We start from the raw sequence: 23,597 nt of genomic DNA on the forward strand, positions 1-23,597 counted from the left end.
CAGCGACATCTGAGTAATGCCCCTCGTCATCATCGCCGTCATCATCCTCATCATCCTCATCATCCTGAGCGGGCATCGAGGCCGGCTGCGTACTCGAACCTCCCTGTAAGGTTTTAAGAAAGTGTTTTAGGTAATTATGATTTAGGGTTTAGAGTTCACAATTAAAAAAACATACTGAAATATCAAATTTCGTTACTAATAACAGGCCCATCCAAATTTCTTTTGTTTTTTTTTCTTCCCTATGATCTTCTTGTAGCTTGTGTTGCTTATTACAATTAACCATGTGTATTTTTTAGGATGATCATAGATATCCTTTTCTAGTTTGCTTCTTTTCTTTTTCAAAAGAAAAAATAATGATGTAGAATGTTTCAATTGACATGCTTTTCAGTGCATACGAACCATTTCTAACCGGATTGATACTTGGATTAATTAGTGAAAGTTTTGATGTCAATTTCAGATTAAGATATAGATATGAACCATTTCTAGATCGGATGGAAACTTGGATTAGCGAAAGTTTTGGTGTCAGTTTCAGATAAGATATATATATATATAAAAAGCAAAGCTAGGGTGTGATGTGCTCATCAAGTGAGTTTGGTGAGCACAACTTCAAAAGTATATCAAATCAGCTTCAAACGATAAATTCAAACCATTGAAATCCATGTACTTTACGAGTGATGCATATACATGTAAAATTTTGAAAGTTTTGAATTCATTTGCTACAAGGTCAAGCAATCAAAAAAATTAATATTTTATAAGTTATTTTATAAGTTGTTTTATATATTCATTTTTCACCATTTCTTTGATCGCTTGATCTTGTAGCAAATAAATTCGAAACTTTCAAAATTTTGCATTGACGGGCATCACTCATGAAATACATGAATTTCAACGGTTTGAATTCGTCGTTTGAAGCCGATTCGATATACTTTTAGAGTTGTGTTCACCAAACTCTCTTGGTGAGTACATCACACCCTAGCTTTGCTCATATATATATATATATATATATATAGACAAGCATAAATTGTGATGTCTCCATCAATTGTCAAATTTTTTAGGTGGCAAACTAGCAAGCTGTTTTGGCAACAAAGACCAATTGGTAATTAGATAAGAGTGTAATAGTTGATTCTGCAATCAATTCATAAAATTATTTCTGTGCTACCATCTTTTTTCTCACAACATCCTGTTGATCTGCCTTCTTTTAGGCCTCATTTTTCTCATCAAGAATTTTCCTTATTGGAGAAGACAAGGATGCAAACGACCTTTCATCCCGGATCCTGCGATTTGTTAGCGGGATTTAACGCCCCTAAAGTCCCATCAAATCATCTCTATTCTCGATTAATTTTCACGTTTCTGTCCGCAAATTAAACTGACTAGAAAGAGAATTCTAATTCTCGTTTGTTGGATGCGGAATCCATTATCATTTGGTGTGTGCTTTAAATTCAACTATGAAGTAGTAATAAAAATATAACTGGACAGAATTCTTTATTTCACAAGCCACTACTACGTACATAATACATCATCAGTGTCGATCCTTGCTTTACAATCGGCACTGAAATATAACATTAGTGACAGTTGTTTAACAAACACTGATGTTCAATATCATCAGTGTCAGTGACATTAGTGCCGGACTTACAACCGACACTGATTATACTTTACAATCGATAGTTATTATGTATTTTTGTATTAATTACCACAATATGATAAGCTCTCCTGCACAAATGAAACAACATTATTACAGCTCAAATGACATCATCACATAAGCTTTACTTTCTCTCCACAGCAACAAGCATATTAGTCAGCTCTGCCTTGTTTCTACAGTAGTATTCTTCTAACAAATCACAATACCTCTTGAACAGTTCTTCCATTATCTCTCCTCCGAAATGGTTTCTTATCATCGACTCGAGGACAGCCCGGTTCGTCCGAGCTGTCAACTCAGCGTAATGATGTGCTTTTAGATGCGAGAACTGGATGCCATTGGATGTGTTTTGGGTTATTTCTTCTTCTTTTTCTTCCTCAAAGTATTGATCATCTAACAGTGCATCGTAGCTTGCTTCGAAGTGTTCTATATTTTTTATAGCAAATGAGCCTTCATTTATGATCTCTTGTTCAACCTCATCCATGGAGGGTGCATAATAAGGCGCATTGAAGGAATCCACCTTTTGTTCCTCAATCAAACCCTAAAATTAATTAATGATACAAAAGTTCAATGATATGTTGTGTTAAATCCAAAAAAGACAAAAAGAATTAAGTGTGTGTGTACCACAGACACCAAGTCCATGAGAGCTACTGCTAATAGTTCCCACATATACCAATCCTCCTCTGCAGTGGGATCTGATCCTCTCCTAGCCATAAATGTTAGCACCATTACTCCACCTTTCATCATCTCTACTCCTCTGCACTTTAGAAACAAGGAGAACCCTGCTTGAAATTGATTTTTGTAGGCGTCAAATACACTTGGATTACTTGTCTTGGATAAACATATCCTTCCTTTGTTGACTACGCTTCCCTCTTGGAGCACTTCAGGGACCTTCAGACAAAAGTTTAAAAAAAAGAAGGGGGGGGGGACAATTACAACGAGAAAGTATCAAAAGATCTACCTATTTGTTATTTTTGTTCTGACATTTTAACAAATTAATTAAAGACATACTTTTCATCATTTCCTTTTTTTCCAAACAGATTGTCAAATATGATAAAGATATTGACAACTATGTTTTGACTCATTCAATGCACAAACACTGGAGTTAGAATGAAATGAACACATGACCCGTACGCTGCATTAAACCAAAACAGCGTTGTCAATACATTTATCCATCAAATATAAATAACTAGAAAACACATCCTTGTTCAAAATACATATATAATAATACATAGCTGCTAGCTTTTGCATAATAACAAAATTAGATACTATGTAATACATCATCATCTCACTCCCAACTTCCAAATCCATATATTTTCAAGTGACAGCAAGTGCCAAACATTATATATATATATATATACTATACTAAAACTATAAAATTGCTACCTCAGAGAGCCAGTGAAGACTAGAAGAAGAGACCACATAGTGCAAACTCCTTGATAGGAAAAGGCGACCGTAAAATGAACCAGGTGCACCCAAAATAAAGCAAAGCTGTCCCTCTGTGTCCCCGCCTTGGGACAAATAATAATCCCCCAGTGATCTAGTTATACATGCATCCATATGAATTGTTAGTTAATTGCCATGCACATACGAGATGGTAGCTTATCAAGTAATACGAAATTAATCAATGAAATATTTTGAATCTGCAATAAGATTCATTTCAGACCTGAAGATAGAGTTGAAATCATTCCATGGAAGGTCATTTAGAAAGACTTGGAACTCCGGTGGTGGATGACCGAGATCAGAGCACACGGAGATAATCGATTGGATGGCGTCAGAAGCCATCAGTATTGCATTTGGCCCGGTGGAGCAGCCCAAATCAGCTATGACCACCTTGTCTGACAGGTGGTCCCGGTAATAGTCTCTCGCTAGGTCCTTCCTCATTGACTTTGTAAAAGATGCAATAACCTTCTGCTTATAGAAATAATGCTTATAAAATATCAACTCTCATCTTAATTGTATATTTGTATATTTGTGGATGCACGTAATTAAGACATAAGATTATAATAAGACTGAAGAGACTTTGTCAAATTAATGTAATATCAAATCAAAATCAAACATGCGCGCATGAGGGGATCACAAAATTAAAAACATGATTTTTTTTTTTTTTTTTTTTTTATGAGAGAACGAAACAAATCGTACTTGCATGGTTGAGTTCTTGGCATAGCTTGTCTCACCGACACCGCTGTTCATGCGTAGAACTCTTTGAAGCTGCACCTGCTCACTTCCGGCCATTTTTTTTTTTCCTTTCTTTCTTTCGGCCAAGAAAGAGAACCTAATTAAGCTAGCGGGAGGATGCGCTGTACAACTCTCTACACCTCCATATATATATAGTTACATATCTATAACTCCATATTATTACGAGAGAAATAGAAACTATGTAACAAAGTTGCGTCGTGATTGTATATGTCATGGCACGACACAATTTTGTCGTACAAAAATGCGTGCCTCATGTTCATTCGTGTGCTGAAATAATGATATGATATGACATGTGAATCGGTCTACACCACGCGGCACGAGACACAACACATGACCAAATGCAATTACAAACTAGTGACAAAAATAACTTAAAATTTATGTTATTATTTATATTGCAATTTCTTATAATGTTTTATATATATTTTATTCTTCCTTAATAAAGTTAAAATTCGAAAAAAAAAGTTAAACATGACTATAAAATAATCATATTAACATGATCAGTCACGTTTGATCACAATACATAAAAACTTGATCACATGCATGTAAATCAAATTCAAATTAACTAACTACTATTCATGACACGATATCAACATTAATTTCTCCCTGTGCTGGAGCTTCAAATGCAAAAATCTGTCAACACTGCGTAGAGCAGATGGATAAGGCACTAGTGGAAAATATGGAATCAGGATCGGTTATATACACATATCAGTATTGGAATCCAACCGATCCTGTTGAAGGCGATACTGATACTATCAGGATCGGTTTTATATTTTTTAAAGAACCGATCCAAATAGAAACTATTAGGATCGGTTTTTTAACAAAACCGATCTTAATAGTTGTTATCTAGATCGGTTTTTAACTAAGAACCGATCCCGATACGTACTATCAAGATCGGTTTTTAGATAAAAACTGATCTTGATAGTATTTTCGAATTTCTTTTTAAAAAATTACATAACAACCGATCCAGATACGTACTATCAAGATCGGTTTTTATATAAAAACCGAACTTGATAGTTTTTTCGAATTTTTTTTTTAATTAAAAATTACATATCAAGATCGGTTTTTATATAAAAACCGATCTTGATAGTTTTTTCGAATTTTTTTTTAATTAAAAATTACATATCAAGATCGGTTTTTATATAAAAACCGATCTTGATAGTTTTTTCGAATTTTTTTTTTAAATTACATATCTAGATCGGTTTTTGAATAAAAACCGATCCAGATACGTACTATCAAGATCTGTTTTTATAGAAAACCGATCCTGATGTTTTATTGAAGCTAAAAAAAATATTTTTATTTATTTGACCAGCTTCCATTTATATATTGCTGGCCAGCATCCTAAATTTTTTTTTTTTTTGCACAGTAAGAAGCAATAATCAATTAAATATCATATACTCATTCTAAATTAATTATCATACACATCTTAAACTATTACAAAAAATTCATGTACTTCATACAAAGTTTTGTGAAGCATTACATATTATAACAAGAAATTTAAATCCAAAAAAAAATTAATTAACAAACATACAAGTGACTAATTGGGCTATTTCTTCAATTAACACACATTTATGCAATATACACATTTATGCAATTAATGTAAAGCACAACAATAAAAAAATCAATAATTACCTCTTTTGCAATCACATCACTTGAGATTAAAAAAGACCCTAAAAACAAAAACAAAGGTAACAATTAGATGGAAAAACATTTTCCAATAAAAAATACAAAAAAATGTGTTTTAAAAGTATAATAATGAGAAAATTAGATAAAGCTAATACCATGATAGTTGATCGGCCGGATGATTAAGTAACTTGAGCGAGATGTCATCAAAACTGTAAAACAATATACAAACACCATTAATTAATTTTTGAAACAATAAAAAAATTAAAAACTTACACAATTGAGCCGGAGTTGCGAGAGGCTCGGCTTTGAGAGGAAGAGACGGAGAGAAAGAGAGAGAGAGACACGGAGGAGAGGGAGAGACGGAGACAGAGAGAGAGACACAAAGAGTACAGAGGGAGAGACGGAGACAGAGAGACATGAGTTCTCCCACATAAGAATCTGGATTCGAGTCACATTTGTGTTGTGCAGAGGCGAATGTAGTAAAGCAATATGGAGGTCAATTGATCCTCATTTTTTTTAAAATATATATACTAATGTATATTTTTGTATATTATTTATTATAAAATGTCATGAAATAGTATGAATGACTGCCATTCTTCGCAGGAAAATATTATATGATTGATCCTCATAGTTCGAATGTCTGACTTTGTCCGTGGTGTTGGAATTTTTTTTTAGGAACCATAAATAAAAAAGAAATATATTTTTTTACAAAAATCATAAGAATCAAGATGCCTTTAAATACCGCAGTTTCTTTCCTGCCGTATAAAATTATGGATATTATACGTTTTGTGTATAGCATTTTATTTCAACGATGAACAGGAAATCCGGATCTATAGTTCGCCATTCGTGAACCCACGTGATACGTGTACGTACGTGAACATGGAATGGGACCATGTTTATCTCCTCCGTGGATTATGCAAATCATTTAAGTTTCAGGAGATATCATTGGACAATATTATTTTAGTATTTTTACAATAATATATTTTTGTAAAAAAAAACAAGTAATTAAAATAATAGCTGTGTTATATTGGACAGATAGATAGTTTACTAATTAAAATTCATGCAATTATATGTACTGAAGATATATATCTATCGATGCGTGTTAATTCTGAGTTACTGAAATGTTTACTTTATTCGATTATTATTTTAGGCATGACACGACACGAGGATCATATAAATTATTTATTCATATCCTCAATTAAATAAAAAAAGTTCACAAATGTTCACAATATTTTTTTTTAAAATACCCCTACCATGCACTCAGAACCTGGACGGTAATCTTCAAGACGAGTACTGCTGATGAGATTATTATGATCAATTGTTGTCTTAAAAACATGGTAGCAAGTAGGGGTGAGTAAATTGCTCATAACTCGTGAGCCGCTCATAACTCGCTCACTAAATGCTCACTTGAACTCACTCATTTATCCGCTCACTTAAACTCGCTCATTTATTAAATGAGCGAGCATGAGCATGCCCCAACTCGCTCATAACTCGCTCATTTAAAATTTGCCACATCTAATCCCGCCGCCACATTCAATCCCAAATATTCATAGTTTATACATTTATTTATTTTTTTAAACAGACGCCTCAAAACAGTGTGCTGTTGTTAGTATATGTTTTTGGATTTATGTTGGATTTTTATTTGTGCTGGTGTAGTTTTTGTTGATTGTTGTTTGTTGATGCTATTATTAGTTTATGTTGTTATTATTCTATTTTTGTAATACCGTTGATTTTTTTGTTATTATTCTATTTAATTGAATTATGACAATTTATTAAATTTTAGTACTCATAACTCATGAGCCGCTCATAACTCGCTCATTTAAAACTCGCTCATTTCCAACTCGCTCATTTATTCGCTCGCTTGAACTCGCTCATTTAACAACTCGCTCATTTATTAAATGAGCGAGCACGAGCATACCCTAACTCGCTCATGCTCGCTCATTACTCACCCCTAGTAGCAAGACAACTGCTGAGATTTTCAGCGGTTGCTACATTTTTTTTTTTAAACTTTAAAAAGATGTGACGACGCCCATATCGATCTTATTACAGAAACATTGATGTTTTTGTATTAAAACATGAATGTGTTTGTGTTGGGATTAATTAGGGTATAAAATATTAGCGGGTCATAGATGTTTTTATAATAAAATATCGATGCATTTGCGTCAGAATTAACCAAGGTATAAAACATCCGCCCCGAACTCCAAGATCCAAGGGGCTCTAAAAAAAATTTGTTTGTATATATATAAAAATATTAATTTGTATATATTAAAAATAAATAAAACATTAGGGTCCAAATTTTGTATATATAAAGGGCAAAATTTTTTCTATAAATAGATATGATATATTGGCATATCAATACAAAATCAGACCGGCTAATCGCTTCTATAAGTACTTCAATATCATATGCTTATAGGTCGTTTTTGTGTTTTAAAAGTCCAAATAGTTGTTCCGAACCGTTCAACATGATATCCATATTAAAACGTGCTTGGAGACCATATTTTACATTTTTTTTTTGAATTTTTTTACTATTTTTTAAGTTAGGTAGAAAACCATTGTTTTTTATAGTTCAAAATCTTCTGAATCAATAGATTTTCTATCTATCTTAAAAAATAGTAAAATAAATTTAAAAATATATAAAATTTGGTCTCCAAGCACGTTTTAATATGGATATCATATTGAATGGTTCGAATTGACTGTTTGGACTTTAAAAATGCAAAAATGATTTAATAGGCATATAGTGTTGACATACTTATGGAAGTGTATTAGTCGATTTCATAAAAAATTTGTATATGTAAAGGGTCCAAAATTTTCTCCCGTTCTGAACCCCAAAATCTTTAGGACTGGCACTGCAAACTGCAAATGATTGATTGTTATTAAGAACCGACACTGCAAATGATTGATTGTTATTACTTTAATTAGTCCCTATCTTTGATGGTCAAAGGTAACCTCTTTATGTGCATCTTTTATTAAAGAGAAAAAAAAAAGCTCCATTTATTCTGCACTGAATATAAAGATGATGGGTACATTAGCCGATTTTTTTATTTATATTAAAAAATAAATAAAATTTAAAAAAATATCCAGATTCCGACTGAAATTCGAAATTTATCTAAACCGGTTATCCAATAATCGGATTTGGGATAAATGTCCGGTTATCCAATAACTGAACACAAGAAATATAACCGGTTAATCACTAACCGGAAAGTTATGTTTTTTTTTAAAAAAAATAGAAATTTCGAATTTTTTTGCTAACCAGAAAGAACACAATTATTTTTTTGGTTTTTTATTTTTTTGCTCCCTTGCAGAACTGAGATTTCTGATCCGAATAATTCCGAATCATTCCTGAATTATACCCAAATTATACCTGAATCACGAATTTTTGATCTCGCCCAACCGAACCGAATAATTCATTTGTCGGCAACAAGTCTTTTGATACACCTACAAAGACTTTCGAGGCCCGCAGAAGCATGGCACGTGTTAATATTTTTATCACTACTTTATCACTTTAGCTCAGATTGATGTGAAATAAAATTCTCTTGAAAACTCACAAAGATATTTACACATTTGTGTTTCCTCCATATTAAAATTTAGTGTCTAAAAATTATACAAAGTGTGTGCTCCATATGTTTTTAGGACTTGGTCAAATTTTCATGCTTTGTTATTCACTTCTTTATTGATTGCTCTTCAGTATACTCCACTTCATCGTTTCTACACAAAATACTATGAAAACTATGACGATAACCCAATTTTATAAGAAAACCTAACTAAATAAAAGGAATTTGATCCAATATGAGAGTAAAACTCTAATTAAATATATGTCAAATTCACGCTCATCAAATTCCCTCAAAGTTCAAATCTTTGATTGTCCCAACTACATCAACTCGAAATAAATTATCATACTAAAACTAAAGCATATAATCTTGACCTTGACCTTGAGACCATATCTACGAAGAACTTAACAAAAAATGTTCAAAAATATAAAACTTGAAGCGGTAATTGATATTTTTGTAAAATTTCAAGAAGACACTATTATAGAGAGCAAAGCAAGAATGTGATGTACTTATCAAGAGAGTTTGATGAATACAACTTTAAAAATTTATCGAATTGGCTTTAAATCAAGACGGATTTAGAATTTTCGTCAAAGAGCAAAAAAATAGCAAATTGGATTCAAACTTATTAGCTAATCAAATACTAGATAAAAAAAAATTACCAATCTGAATTTAAAAAAATTATTCTAATTTTAATGCTAAATTTAATTCAAATTGCACATCAAAATTCCAGAGAGGAACAAAAAAAATTCAAATGAGGGCTAAGTTGGTCCGGGCTTATATATCTTCATAAAGGCTGGCTCAACCTGAGTCCGACCCTGCTTTAAAAGACGAATCCAAACAGTTGAAATCTATCTACTTCATGAGTAATGCATGTACATATAAAATTTTGAAAGTTTCAAATTCATTTAGTACAAGATCAATCAGTCAAAAAAATAATTAAAAAAAATGAATATATAAAGCAACTTATAAAACGTTTATTTTTTATCACTTGACTTTATATTACATAAATTCGAAACTTCATAATTTATCATTTAAAGTTAATTTTAAACATTTAAAGTTGTGCTTACTAAACTCTCTCTTGTAAGCATATTTGAAAAAAAAAAAATCAATATTATATAACAGTAAAAAAGTCAATATTTGAAGAAAAAAATCTGAGCCGTTAGATCGCACGGCTCAAAAGGACCCAATCGACGTGGCCTATATCCGACGCCCACATCCAAGGGGATGATTTCGTTCTCTCTTGTGCGGCTTCTAGCCTTCTACAGCTTTACAGCATAGCAACATATCGCTGCCCGATTTCAAGATGTCTCGTCTCTCTCAACTCTATCTTCTTGCTTACAATTCTCTGCAATACTTCGGCTGGTACTCTATTATAGTTCTTCTCTAACTAATAATAGGTTTTTTGTATGAAATTTCACTGTTATATATGGTCTCTCATTTCTGTATCTTTTCAGGTTGATTGTGCTAATTAAGATTTTTCTCAGCATTTCCGCTTCTAGATCTTTTCATGGAGCCTACGCCACTGCTGGAGATCTTGTCTGTATGTGTTTTCTTCCTCTCTTTTTTGGGTTTTTTGTTATGTGTTGTTATTTAATTTATAATTGCTGGTTTTTCATAGGTTTGTTGCAAGCTGTCTCTTTCCTCGAGACCATACATGCTGTTGTCGGTAAACAATTATTAATTCTCCAATGCCACCCATTTTAATTTTTTTTTTAATGCTATGAATAAAAAAATCAGTTAATTCTTATCTTATTTTAGCCTTGCAGAGTTCTGTATTTTGACATCAGTCCCTAATTTGAAGTTTTAAACTGATACTGTCCTTCCTTTGAATATTAAAGTTATAATTAAAATTGATGTTGAAAAGGTGCTTATTAACTTCACATTAACATAGTTATACTTATATTTCAAGGATGCAAACATATAAACGGCTTTTGTTAACATAAGCTAACTTAGATGTACAATCCTAGAGGATATTTTTACTTTATAACGATTTTTTTCTTTTTTCTGGTACAAGGACTGGTTCCTGCTAGTTTCTTGCTAACCTTGATGCAATGGGGTGGAAGGACTCATTTCTTGTTTGCCATTGTTCGCCAGATTCCAGAGGTGATACTTTTATTGCTCAATTCACTATATTTTAAACAAATTGACAATTATTTTGCAGTTCATTTATTAATTGAAAATCTGATGCAAATGGCTGACTAATAAAAAATCTAGGCTTTGAAGAAAATCGTGCAATTAATTAAAGTGTTTTACGTGAATTTTGAGCTGTACAATAGCTTGGTGGGCTAATTGTAATTCATGTTTTTGAAACTATCTAACCTTACTAGGGTTCTGAGTTTGGTTCACTAATCACTATATTGGTCTATTTTAATCATGTAGTATTTTTAATGACACTTTGGTAGGCTTTTGACCTACTACTTCAAAAGAAAATTGCCCGTGTCTTAATATAGTTGTGTTTACAAATTACAGGTTCAGAGTCTACCATCAGTTTTCATAACATTTACTGCGTGGAGCTTATCAGAGGTACCATTAAACAACTAACTCAACATTTACATATTGTAACACATATCAACTCAGATAATTATTTGACAGTGCATGATGCGTTGGAGGTTATTTTTTTTTTTTTCTCTATTTGACAGGTGATAAGATATTCACATTATGCATTAAGCATTTTAAAAGTTTGCCCTTCATGGCTTACCTACTTCAGGTTCATAATCTTATGTGAACTGAATTCCTAAAAAACTGATCAATAAAAAATTCACTTTGTATAAAGTTTTTATGTGTGAGAATGAAACAATCTAACATTCTACTTATATTCCACAGGTATACAGCATTTATTTTTCTATACCCAATTGGAATTGGTCCTGGGGAAAGTAAGTCCAGAAATTTCATACTGGTATCTGCATATACTTATCATTTGCAGGGCTAAATTTATATTTCTATGCTACTGATGCTAAAGTATATGGATGGTACAGTGTGGCTCATGTACCAAGCACTTTCATATGTTAAGGAGAGAAGCCTCTATTCTGACTTCTTCGATAAATTTGCATTCAGCTACTACTCCTTCCTTGTGGTATATGCCCCTGTGAAATATATATATGCCATTTTAATATCTTCAATCTTATTTTACCTTTCTCAAGATTATAGTGTTGTTTGTAACAGGCAGTTCTGGTGTGTTATCCCTTTCTTTGGCTGAAGCTGTATCTCCATTTGTTCAAGCAAAGGAGGTCAAAACTGAAGAAGAAAGAGGGAAGAAAGAAGCTGTAAGAATATAAATTTGTATTGTTTTCACTGGGAATTATGCATGCATGTTGAAATTCACTTCGCTCAAGTAAATTCTGGGCAACATGGGTGGGACCATGTTGTCAGCTTCAAAAGATTGCAGGACCAGTGAAATAACATGCTTGTAGATTGTGAGTAGGGGTTTATACCAATGGGAACTGCACAAATTGCCTATTCTTAAATCAAACCGCGACTGTCTTGTTATTGTGCGGTTATATATGACTCTATCTTGGTGTTTCTTTCAGTAGTAAATATTCATAAGAGCTGCGGATAAAATAGGATATAATTTTAAATATTGCGTTATTTACGATATCAATTTGTAAACTGTGTGTGGAATTTGTTTGAAAAAATTTGTCACTGTACTCTTTTGGGCAAAATCAATATGGTAACTGAGGGTGTGCTCCACAATTGAGGGTGAACCCTCATTAATGGAAGGGGAAGGAAGTGTTTGCACCCTGAATCTGTACCCCCGATTTGGGGATGAAGATTGTCGCCAAAAATCACTACGCATTCACTTCCGCACAGTACGCGTTCATCTCCACTTCCTCTCTGCTTTGTCTGTTCTGAAGCAGGTGAACTCTTCGGACAGCTGCGGTCTGAGTCACGGTTCCCCTCTACACAGTGTTTATTCCTTCCTCTCCCTCCGCATAACTCCAATTGGAGCACACCCTGAATATCCATCCATCTTTTTGTGATTCCATCTCAGAGCTATCCAAAGTTCCAAAGTTCCAATTTTTTTATTTTTTATTTTTGTTTAAATTATGCTGAGATGACATTGTTTATTTTTTCCACTAATTTGCAATGCTTTGAAATGCACAAATAGTAGTTGAAGAGGCAGGTCTGAAATTTTAGATATGGGATAGATGTTATTACTAAATCAAAACTAATCATCACAAGTTCACAAATAACAGGAAAAATGAAATCTTTATATATAATTAATTAATTGGTGAGGAAGAGGTTAGAGGATCCCACTTATATCTACCGCAGTATAGATGCCATTTTTGAAAAGGAAAGAAATATTAGCATCCAATGTAAAGATAAAACAATGTCCCAGCTTTACCAGTATAATGTGGGTGATGGGCTTCTTAACATATCTTTCGATAATTCGAGATTTCAAAAGCCCCTTTCGAGGTTTAGTCCTATCATCCATCATTCTCATCATCTGATATCAGCCCAACTAGGAACTGTCCACCTACTAAACTCCAGTTGTCCAAATGATACATCTATAGACTATGGACAACTGGACTTTAGTAGGTGGAGATTATCAGGTGGATTATTAAAAGAGTACCGAAAGACTGTCATGAGGACTGTATTAGTTGACATTCTCATGAACTGTGATGTCCAATTAAAAAAGGGGATCCTTGTTTTACGGGAGGATCTGTATTCGATATCACAGTTCTTTTACGGTACCATGAAAATGTCAACTAGAACTGTGATACATCATTTCCCTTTTAATATCACAGTTCATGAGAATTTCAACTAAAAGAGTACCGGTGAATGAGCAAAGGATTGCTTTCTGGCATGAGGACTGGGGAGTTGGAATATTGCAATACCAGTTTCCTACACTGTACACATTTGCAATCAGTGGATTCATCACACTAGCGAAAGTGTTGGAAGGTGCTGATATAAGAAACGAATTCAGAGATGACTTATCACAAGAAGCGGTGGATGAGCTGCATCAACTGAACTACTTACTGGTATTGAACCCAATAAGACAGGAAATGGGATCCGTTGGTGCTATCTGGAAATGGGAAGAATCCGGTCAGTTCACTGTCAGGTCGGCATACTATGCACTCAAAAACATGCCAAGAATACGAATCAGCAGGAACAAGCTATTGAAATTGGCGGTACCACCAAGAATGCAAGTATTGCATGGTAACTGTCCCTCAACAGACTAATAACAGTTGATAATCTCATGAAGAGAGGTTGGCAAATGGCGAACAGGTGCGTGATGTGCAAGTTGGATTCAGAATCAGCAGTACATTTGTTCATAGAATGTGCAATGTCGATTAGCGTATACAGAGAGACAAACCGGACTTTGAGTATCAATATGCCAATTCAAGATGCAATAGAGGCACTGGTACAGACTGAGTACACAAGGCAGAGCAGTGAAATACTACTAACAGCTCAATTTGTAATATGGTGCGAAAGATGTGCGAAAATCTTTAGAGGAAACTGTAAGGAGGTGACACAGCTAGTGCAAGAGATACAGGAACAGTGCAGAATAAGCCATATATGAAACTAAACATGAATGAGAGAGCAACTGGCACAGATACCAGTAGTGCTACACAGCTTCAACTGTTTTTGCTTATTGTTTTTCCTTTCTTAATCTTTATTTTTTATTTTATTTTTCTAAGTTCCAGTCAACTAGGCTAGCTCAACACTTCTGAGCCTAGGATTACTTCTTTTCTTTTCTTTGGATAGATTTTATTTTTATTCTCTTTTCTTTTATTGTTACAAAACTTTTGTAATATTTTACCAATTAATCAAACGAGGGCATAACCCAGTCCCTACTTGTATTCATTCATTCATTGCGAGTGTCTCGTTAATAGCTCGGTCCAGTAACAAGCGAGCGAGTCACGATCAAGCCACAAGCTACGAGCTTTTTTGCCACCCGTAAGTGGAGCTTACACAATAGGGATATGTGGTCACATCGGCAACAGTCTCTGATCACGGGATCCAGTTTCTTAAATTCAATCTTACATTAGGTATTTCTGTTTTATGTAGCTAGATGTCATATTTCCTACTGTAAGAAGCTATGACTAGGATTCCAGTGCCTTGCAGTTTTCATGTTCTATTTGTTTTTTAGCTTAATTCCACGAGGACATGTTAGATTTGATGTAAGAATATTTTAATTCAATGAAAACACCTACGGCTTTCGGAAAAAAAAGAAAAGAAAAGAAGCATCTATTACATCCTTGCCCGAAATAAATTGTTCTGGTCCCCCCCCCCCGCCACACACACACACACACAAAAAAGAGAAAAAGATAGAACTATTTTCCCGCAGCTTCAAAACCAACGGGCTCAATCGGTAATGGGCCCAGTCATGGCCTGTTTAAGGACAGCTAATCTTTTCCCTTGCAATCGCAGAACCCGACCCGAATCAGCTCCGCTCCAACAAGCTACCAAAACCCCAAAGGTCCAGAACCCTCACTGCTGCTCCTTCTCTTTCTCGATCGGCAAGTCGCTCGATCCCTCCACCCATCGCCGCCGCTATGCCTCACCGCAAGCTAGGTCGCAATGCGGCCCACCGTGTCTCCATGCTCAAGTATCTCTCTCTACCTCTCTCTCGAATTAGTGTGTTGTTGCTAATTGATCCGTTGAAAATCTAATGAGTAGTAGTATGCAGTTGAACTATGAATGTCTAATTCTGGTAATTTGTTTTGTAATAGGGGACTTGGTACCAGAGGTTTTGTACCGGTTCTTGTGACAGTATTGGTTTCTGGTAATGGAAATCGGTGGGATAACCACTTTATTCCAAAAAAGATCAGTTGAAAATCTCCTTATATTATTTTGTAGGACAATGGTGTCACAGCTGGTGAAGCACGAACGCATCGAAACTACTATTGCTAAGGTACTTCCTTTCTCTCATTTCCTGTGGTGATTTTATTTGAGCTTGGCATTTGCTCAAGCACATGGCGGGCGTTTACTTTTTGGGTAATAAGTTGATACTAATTGGTATTTTTGTTACCTGTTGTTATCCTCTCAGGCAAAGGAAGTGCGTAGGGTTGCTGATAACATGGTGCAGCTTGGAAAAGAGGTGCTTTTATTTTGCTATTCAGATTTAATTTATTAGTTTTGCTCTCAAGTGTGCTTTGGATTGGTCTAATTTCATATCAGGGTGTCTTATAAGAGTATTATCTTTATATGAAATTCTCAGAGATAGCAGTGGGTTCCTTGAAATCTTAAATTACTTTACCAGATTTCTAGTGAAAATAGACAATATCCCTGGGCATTTCTTACCTATTTCTTTGTACGTCATGTCAGTTTTAATTGTGCCTGGATTAATCTTGTATAAGATTTACTTAGATACCAAGCCTTTTCCCATGTCTCACTTATTCATTGTATTCAACCCCAGCTTATCCAGATAAACTATATGAAAAAAAAATTAGGGTACATTGGATGCATCTAGGCGGGCTGCTGCTTTTGTGCGTGGAGATGATGTTCTTCATAAGTTGTTCACTGAACTTGCTTACCGATACAAGTAAATATTAACTTACGAATTGTATTGTTTTTTCGCTGCATGTGAAATACATATCTTATAACATTGTTGCCAGAGATGTAAAAATCATGATGTAAATGTAACAGAGATAGAGCAGGAGGATATACAAGAATATTACGAACTAGGATTCGAGTGGGAGATGCAGCTCCAATGGCATACATTGAGTATGTTTCCTTTTTTGAGTTTCTTAGATATGAATAGTTTTTGTTGCAAACGCTTTTCAATGGTGTTCGGCTTTTCAAATGATGTACAGAAAATTAAGCTTTTATTTGAAACTTTCAATCATCCTACTTTTTAAATTCAAGGATATCCAAAAGCAATTAACTACTGATTAATTGACTGTTATAGTTCTTCTTTTCTGAAAAAACAGTGAACCGGATGTGTTATGGTACATTGGTCCTTGGTAAATGTAAACGCCATATATTTAGCTGGTTGTACCTTCTCAGACTGTTGGAACATTAGACCAGTAGTATATCCACAAAATAATATAATGTATTGTCTAATACCCACAGATTTGTGGATAGAGAAAATGAATTGAGAGAGGCTAAACCAGGAAGACCACAACCGCCTCCACAGCCAATGGACCCGTGGGCCAGGTCAAAGGCCTGTCAGTTCTGGGCTTCTCCTAAAGCCCCCAAGACACCTCCATCAGGATCAGAAGAGTAATGAAAAAATAAGTATTTTTAATAACAAAAAGTGGGGCCCAGATGATTGAAATTTGCTTTACCATAGTGATTTTGTGTCATTTTTTTTATTTTTCTTTTGGTTGTAAAACTATCTTTTCATGTGCAATAATCACCAAAAAGATATTTTGATTACTTTTGCCGATGAGGAGCTTTGCTTCTCAATTTTTTGGTGAAGAAGTGCATGCATTTACTTGGGTGTTGTTATCTTGAACCTTCCCAAGTTTCAATTGATTTTTACAGATGACTGTGTATAATGAGTTTCTTTAGCTGTTTTTTGTATAATATATGTGCATCTTCCTCAATAACGTTGCTTTCTAAATGAATGATTATGCAGACTAATGATTTATACAAGAGATCTTCACAATCTCTATAATTTATGATTTGTTGGGTACTTGGCAATCTCTAGAATTTATGATTTACTGACAGTTGAAATGTAAATAGTTGTAATTAGTATACAATCAGTTGTGTCCAACTTCCTAAGACCTCTATAAATATAAGCTCGTAAACTCATATAAACACTTGCTGAACTGAATAGACAAAATTCGTTCTCTACGGATCTCACGTCTTTAGCACCAAGGCTCCTTCGGCTGCGATTTTGAATAAATATGCTCATATCATATACGTAATATAAAATAGAAATGGAAAGACTAATTGATGCTAGTATGCAACAATACTATGCTTCTGTGCTTGTACGGACCTAATACACGAACAAATATGCATATGATACTTGCATGGGATCATCTCCATTTCATGGATATTTGCCCACAGCTCTGGATGAAGTTATAATAAGACACAACAACATAAGCAGTCGGTGTAATTAGCGGTTCGAGCAGTTCAGAATAATTTTACATCAAATATTGATTCAAAAAATTTAACATCATGTAAATCTCCTCGTTTTGAGGATGTGTACAATACCCGTTAGAGAAAACATGAATCTCATTCTTAATCTCAATCCAGCTAGACCCAGTAATTTTCTTCATGCCTTTCTCCTTAATCTCTCTCCTAATTTGAGATGCATCATCCCATTTACCAATCGCACAGTACATATTTGACAAAAGTACATATGACGAAGAATCTTTTGGACCCAATTCCTTAATCTTCTGAGCAATAAGTTGCGTCACTTCTTTATTGTAATAAATCCGATGGCCCCCGGTAAGGGCTTTCCAGAACCCAATACCTGGTTCAAAATGAACCTCTTCTTCTAAAACCCGCTTCGCATCATCATACCGTCCTGCCCGGCAAAAAAGGTCAATTAGGCTAGCATAATGCTCTGGTTTCAAAATTTCAGGTTGCTCCTTTTTTACTAATCTGAAAATCCGATATCCATCTTCTGTCAAACCAGCATGGTTGCAAGCAAACAGCAACCCATGAAGTGTGTAATCATTTGGTTTAATGCTAAGATCCCTCATCTTTTTGTACAATTGCAATGCTTCCTTGGCCTTCCCATTACGGGCATATCCGCAAATGATCGAGTTCCATGAAACAGTGTTTCTGTTCTCGAGCCTGTTGAACACTAGCATGCTGTCTTCCAAGTTACTGCATTTTGCGTAAAAATTGATAAGTGAATTGGCAACATACACAGTAACTTGTTTATTACCCAGATACTTTATGGCCAATGCATGAAAACTTTTACCCCAGCCAAGAGCAGTTATATTAGCAACAGCAGTAAAAACAGAAGGGAAAGTTTCGGCATTTGGTGGGACCCCTTGTCTGCACATTTCTACAAAAAGATTTACAGATTCTTCGTTCAGACCAAATTGGCTAAAACCAGCAATCATGGAATTCCATGATATAACATTCCTCTCAGGCATTGTTTGGAACAGATTATGGGCATCATGAAACATTTTGTTCTTCAAATAAGCATTAATCAACGTGGTGCGAGTCACGACATTAGGCTCATGAATATCACGAAATGCACCTCGGGCATCTTGTATGGATCCCAATTTGGTGTACTGGTTAAGAAGAGAGCTTCCAACATACAAATTTGAGTTGAGACCCATCTTTACTGCACATGCATGGAGTTGTTTCCCCGTGTTGATGTCGCACAGAGCAGACACAGAGTGTATTGCAGTGCTAAAAGTGAACTCATTGGGTCTAGCATCAGTGGAAAGTAGGTGAGAGAACATGTATATAGAGTCATGATGGCAATTGCAACGAGAAAAGGCACCAATAATAGATGTGGCTGAAACCAAGTCCCAGTTGGTTATTTCCTCGAACAGCTTGCGAGCAATTGTTAATGCACCGCAGTTGAGGTAAAGCCGGGGAAGCTGGTTAAGGTCTCCGAATTTAAGGAGTTGAGCGTGCAATTTCTCGGTCTCGAGTAACGATTTGAGAGAATTTCCTGAATTAGATAGGAGGATTAGATCATGGAGAGAGTTTAACTGTGGGAGCCTGAGGGATTTGACAAGTGATGTTATCATACGGATGCTATATGAGTCTTTGCTTCACTGCACTCGCCCGTCTGGTTACTCTGGTAACACTTTTCAGGGGCTGTTTCGATACGAATCCGTATCCTCTGCATTAACTTAACTTTTGAGCTCGGGGATAATTTCCTGTGTACCCATATGAAACTTTAAAATAGCCAATATCCCGATAGAGGTACCATTATATCCAAGGAAAAAATTTCAATGTACCCATCTAAATTTTCAAAATAGCCAATTTTTCCATGAATATAACATAATATCCAATATACCCATACAAACTAACTTTTTTTCTTATATTCCCATTCATTTATTTTATCTTCTATTTAATTATTTTGAAATCTATATTGACCAATATACTCTCTCCTTCTCTTCCCCTTCTCTTTCACAGTCCCAAATACATTTTACTTGAGATTTTTCGTCAAAATTTTGTTATCTCTTCTAACTATCATTTTCTTCCATTGATTTTTGGACTCTCTTTCACACTCTTCTTCCTTTAATTTTATCTCCATAGCTTGATACCATATGCCACCTTGTACCGATTGACAGTACCAGTCTAATGGATCGAAATACATCTTTGGTACGAATTTAAGTTTTCAACTGATTTGATTTGAAGCAGATAATCCATTTTATTAAATGGAGAAACAGAAAGATCAAACTCTGGATTAGGTAAAAAAAGGTACCATTTTGCAATTTTGCATTTATTAGAATACCTAAAGATTTTACAGTACCAGTCTAAATGATCGAAATCCATCTTTGACATCAAATTAAGTTTTTCAAATGATTTGATTTGGATCACATAACGGTTCGAGCTTAATGGATTCACCAGTATGAATTGAATACACATGTTAATTCATTTTATAGAAAAGAGATTTTTTTTCCTAAATTTTGCATGAAAACTGATAAGTTCAAATGGTTGTTTTGCTTCAGCTGTTCATCTCTAATTTAATTAATGTGCATTTCTTATAAAGAGAAACAAAAAGGTCAAATCCGGGTTAGGTAAAAAAAAAAAAAAAGGGTACCACTTTTGCAATTTTGCATTTATTAGAACAGTAAAGATTTTAATACAAAGAATCAAAAGCCGAAATTAAAAAGAAAAGTTTGACCAAATCAAAATTAATTTCTCAAGTCAAATTCCTCTTTAGAAAGAAACAATACTAACCAAGTATCAATTAAATATGAACAAGAGTTAATAAGCTAAAGGAATCCATATTTTACCTCATGATTTCAAGTGATTAGTAAGCTAAAAATATCAAACAAAAATCATGAACTTCGAAAATTAAGCTAAATTGAAAATCACATATCTCTCTCTCATCACATTATCTTTTTCATTTCTTTTTTGTATGGTTTTATCCAAGATTCTAAATAGCGTTTATCCTGTCATAGTGGGAAGCCTACAAAAAAAGCTATAGCGAAAGCTATGCTACATAGCATTTTTTTATTTTTAGAAAAATATATCATATATTTGTACTAAATATCAACATTATCTAAGTCTCATACAACAATAAATAACATCAAATTGATTAAAAAATTATAATATTCATATTGAACCAACACAAAGTCCAACTTGCGACTCAAAATATCCATAGTAATACTAATATCATAAACTATCGATCTTTTTCTATTCAAAATATATTTAGCATCATGACATAATCTCATAATTTATCTTTTTTCTTTTTAAATTTTAAAATAACCTAGACATCATGGCATAATTAACTATCTTAATCTATTCAAAATATTCAAACTACCATATAGTAAATATCATTTTGTTACTTCAAAAAATATCTTAATATATTCAATCTGAGCCTTTATTTAAAGCCCGTATAAATTGAAAAAAAAAAACCCAGCTCATGTTGCATAGCACGCTGTAGCTTCCTTATTTGATTTCGTTTGATAGATCTCTCATTTAATAATTAATAGTTTAATGTAAAGTTAGTACGTAAAAAAAAATCACGGTTAAAATCCAATCTGAGCCTTTATTTAAAACCCATATAAATTGAAAAAAAAAAAAAATAGCTCATGTTGCATAGCGCGCGCTATTTGCGCTACACGCTATAGCGTGTTTTGATGCCATAGCTTAGCGTTTAGGGTCCAAAAACGCTATAGCGCGCTATTTAGAACACTGGTTTTATCACATTATCTGTTGAAGTTGAAACAAATTAATATGAAAATTAGAAAACCAAATTAAATTTAACGAGGAGTCTAAACGGCCAGGCATGGAGAGAGTGAGGCAGTTCTTCAATCCTCCCAACTGAGCATGCATTCCATATCTTAGAGACAGAGAGAGAAGGTCACCTCTCCTTCATTAGCTCAGTAAGAAAAGGAGAGGAGAGGAGGAGAATAAAATTATCTTCATGTTTGGAAAGGAGAAGAAGTGTGACAGGTGAGTAGTAGTGTGGAGATAATATTAAAGGGAGAAGAGTGTGAAAGGGAGTCCAAAAGTCAATGGAAGAAAATGATAGTTAGAAGAGAGAGAACAAAATTGTGACGAAAAAACTCAAGTAAAACGCATTTGGGACTGTGAAAGAGAAGGGGAAGAGAAAGGGAGAGTATATTGGTCAATATAAATTTTAAAATAATTAAATAGAAGATAAAATAAATGAATGGAGATATAAGAGAAAAAGTTGAGTTTATATGGGTATATTGGATATTATGTACTATTCACGGAGAAATTGGCTATTTTAAAATTTTAGATGAATACACTGGAAATTTTCCCTATATCCAATATCTCCATAAAAGTCTGATTTTCTTTCTTATATTCCCATTCTTTTATTTAACCTTTTATTTAATTATTTTAAAAATACTATTGACAATTTTACCCCTCTGTTTGCAATGGAGATGTCCTGTTCTTCTTCTAATGTTTCCTTCCCGTTAATCTCCTTCCTCCTGCTTTTATTTGGAGAGAACGCATGGAAAAAAAATATCCCAGTTTCCTCCGTGTTTCTCTCTCGCTCTAGGCGGTTCCAGTGACATCAACGCTTCCAGTTGCCTACCTCTATAACTCGTTCATGACATCGATGCTTCCAGAGTAGCAAAGAGAGGAGAAGGAGGTGAACGAGGAAAATTGGTATTTTATCCCATGAACTCTTGCATTTCATTCAATGTTTCCCTCGACTCTCTTGTGTTCAGTTCAATTAGACCCCTGGACCATCTTAAAAAAACGATGATAGGCTTCACTCATATTAGATTAAATTGTGTTATTTCATCTATGCTTTGTTTTCTTTTGCAACTATGTTTTTATAATAACAAACTAGTATCGTGCCCATGCGATGGCCCAAACAGCACAACTCAATCCGGCCCGAGCCCAAGCCCAAGACCATTTTTTTTGGGGTGCTTTTCAGTGAATTTACCCCTTTTCTTCTATATTTCTCTATGGTGGAGTTGAAAATAACACCTATGTACCCATTGAAGCAATATTGTAGGGCTTCTTTCCATGAAAGACCCAAAACATTAATTAGTTATCTACCCCCTTTGAAACAGAACAAAAGTATCTAAGATATTACAAAACGATTAAACACAAATAGAAATGTAATATTAAAAAAATTATTTCCTACAATCTACATGCCTACATAGAAGAGTAAAATTATTTCCTACAATTTCTTTTAGTACATATCTTAAAATATTAAACTTGAAATTACACAATCCTATAAATTAGGAATAAATTTACGTAGTAAAATGCTTTCTTAAGCTTCCTTGGACAAGTCAATCATCCTATATCAGAAATACCTTTTGATTGCTTCGAGCAGTAAAGAACTATATATATATGTAGGCATTTTACCAACAAGCAGTAAAAAGACGGCGATTTTTATTAATATCCCTAAAACAAATCAAAATTTTAAAAATGCCCCTGCTCCCAATTTTTTTTTAAAAATGCCCTGACCGCCTGGGGTTCGGGCGGCCCAAAAAAGCCTGTGAGGCGCCACCCCCTGGGGCGGCCCAAAGCACAAGTGAGGCGCCACACAGAAGGGCGCCTCATGTGTGTGT

The 23,597-nt window shown here is 34.2% G+C and overlaps 4 protein-coding genes across 6 annotated transcripts in view; 2 read left to right on the forward strand and 2 right to left on the reverse strand.

Moving 5' to 3' along the window:
- Positions 1-3,980, reverse strand: part of LOC144573654 (putative jasmonic acid carboxyl methyltransferase 2) — a 39,274-nt gene extending 35,294 nt beyond the window's left edge. Inside the window, exons 1-5 of one of the 2 annotated variants that reach the window (XM_078323440.1) lie at positions 3,776-3,980; positions 3,300-3,544; positions 3,020-3,173; positions 2,258-2,524; positions 1,706-2,174 (exon numbers count right to left, since the gene is read on the reverse strand). In XM_078323440.1, coding sequence (XP_078179566.1) covers positions 1,761-2,174; positions 2,258-2,524; positions 3,020-3,173; positions 3,300-3,544; positions 3,776-3,868 — 1,173 coding nt within the window. In that variant the 5' untranslated portion in view covers positions 3,869-3,980 and the 3' untranslated portion in view covers positions 1,706-1,760. Of the gene's footprint in view, positions 1-1,705; positions 2,175-2,257; positions 2,525-3,019; positions 3,174-3,299; positions 3,545-3,775 lie in introns of those variants that run through there. The other variant, XM_078323436.1, reaches the window with a different exon arrangement.
- Positions 3,981-10,232: 6,252 nt separating this feature from the next.
- LOC144573670 (Protein-tyrosine phosphatase-like, PTPLA) lies at positions 10,233-12,611 on the forward strand. Its single transcript, XM_078323448.1, has 9 exons — positions 10,233-10,365; positions 10,458-10,543; positions 10,622-10,669; positions 11,018-11,106; positions 11,473-11,526; positions 11,643-11,710; positions 11,827-11,876; positions 11,979-12,076; positions 12,166-12,611. Exons 1-9 carry the CDS (start codon positions 10,307-10,309, stop codon positions 12,268-12,270), a joined length of 657 nt encoding a protein of 218 aa, XP_078179574.1. The 5' UTR covers positions 10,233-10,306; the 3' UTR covers positions 12,271-12,611.
- Positions 12,612-15,375: 2,764 nt separating this feature from the next.
- Positions 15,376-17,516, forward strand: LOC144573680 (uncharacterized). Of its 2 annotated transcripts, none has more exons than XM_078323456.1 (6): positions 15,376-15,553; positions 15,805-15,859; positions 15,995-16,045; positions 16,398-16,489; positions 16,594-16,671; positions 17,020-17,516. In XM_078323456.1, the coding sequence occupies exons 1-6, from the start codon at positions 15,501-15,503 to the stop codon at positions 17,171-17,173; spliced, it is 483 nt and encodes a 160-aa protein (XP_078179582.1). In that variant the 5' UTR covers positions 15,376-15,500; the 3' UTR covers positions 17,174-17,516. The 2 variants fall into 2 exon arrangements, with proteins under 2 accessions (XP_078179582.1, XP_078179589.1); XM_078323463.1 differs by having other exon boundaries at positions 15,472-15,604; positions 15,777-15,859.
- A 502-nt stretch (positions 17,517-18,018) lies between these two features.
- LOC144573720 (pentatricopeptide repeat-containing protein At5g42450, mitochondrial-like) lies at positions 18,019-19,708 on the reverse strand. The gene has a single exon (XM_078323475.1). It carries the CDS (start codon positions 19,611-19,613, stop codon positions 18,039-18,041), a length of 1,575 nt encoding a protein of 524 aa, XP_078179601.1. The 5' UTR covers positions 19,614-19,708; the 3' UTR covers positions 18,019-18,038.
- Between the last annotated feature and the right edge of the window lie 3,889 nt (positions 19,709-23,597).

This window comes from Carex rostrata, chromosome 2 (genome assembly GCF_964058835.1).
Source record: "Carex rostrata chromosome 2, lpCarRost1.2, whole genome shotgun sequence".
NCBI lineage: Eukaryota > Viridiplantae > Streptophyta > Magnoliopsida > Poales > Cyperaceae > Carex > Carex rostrata.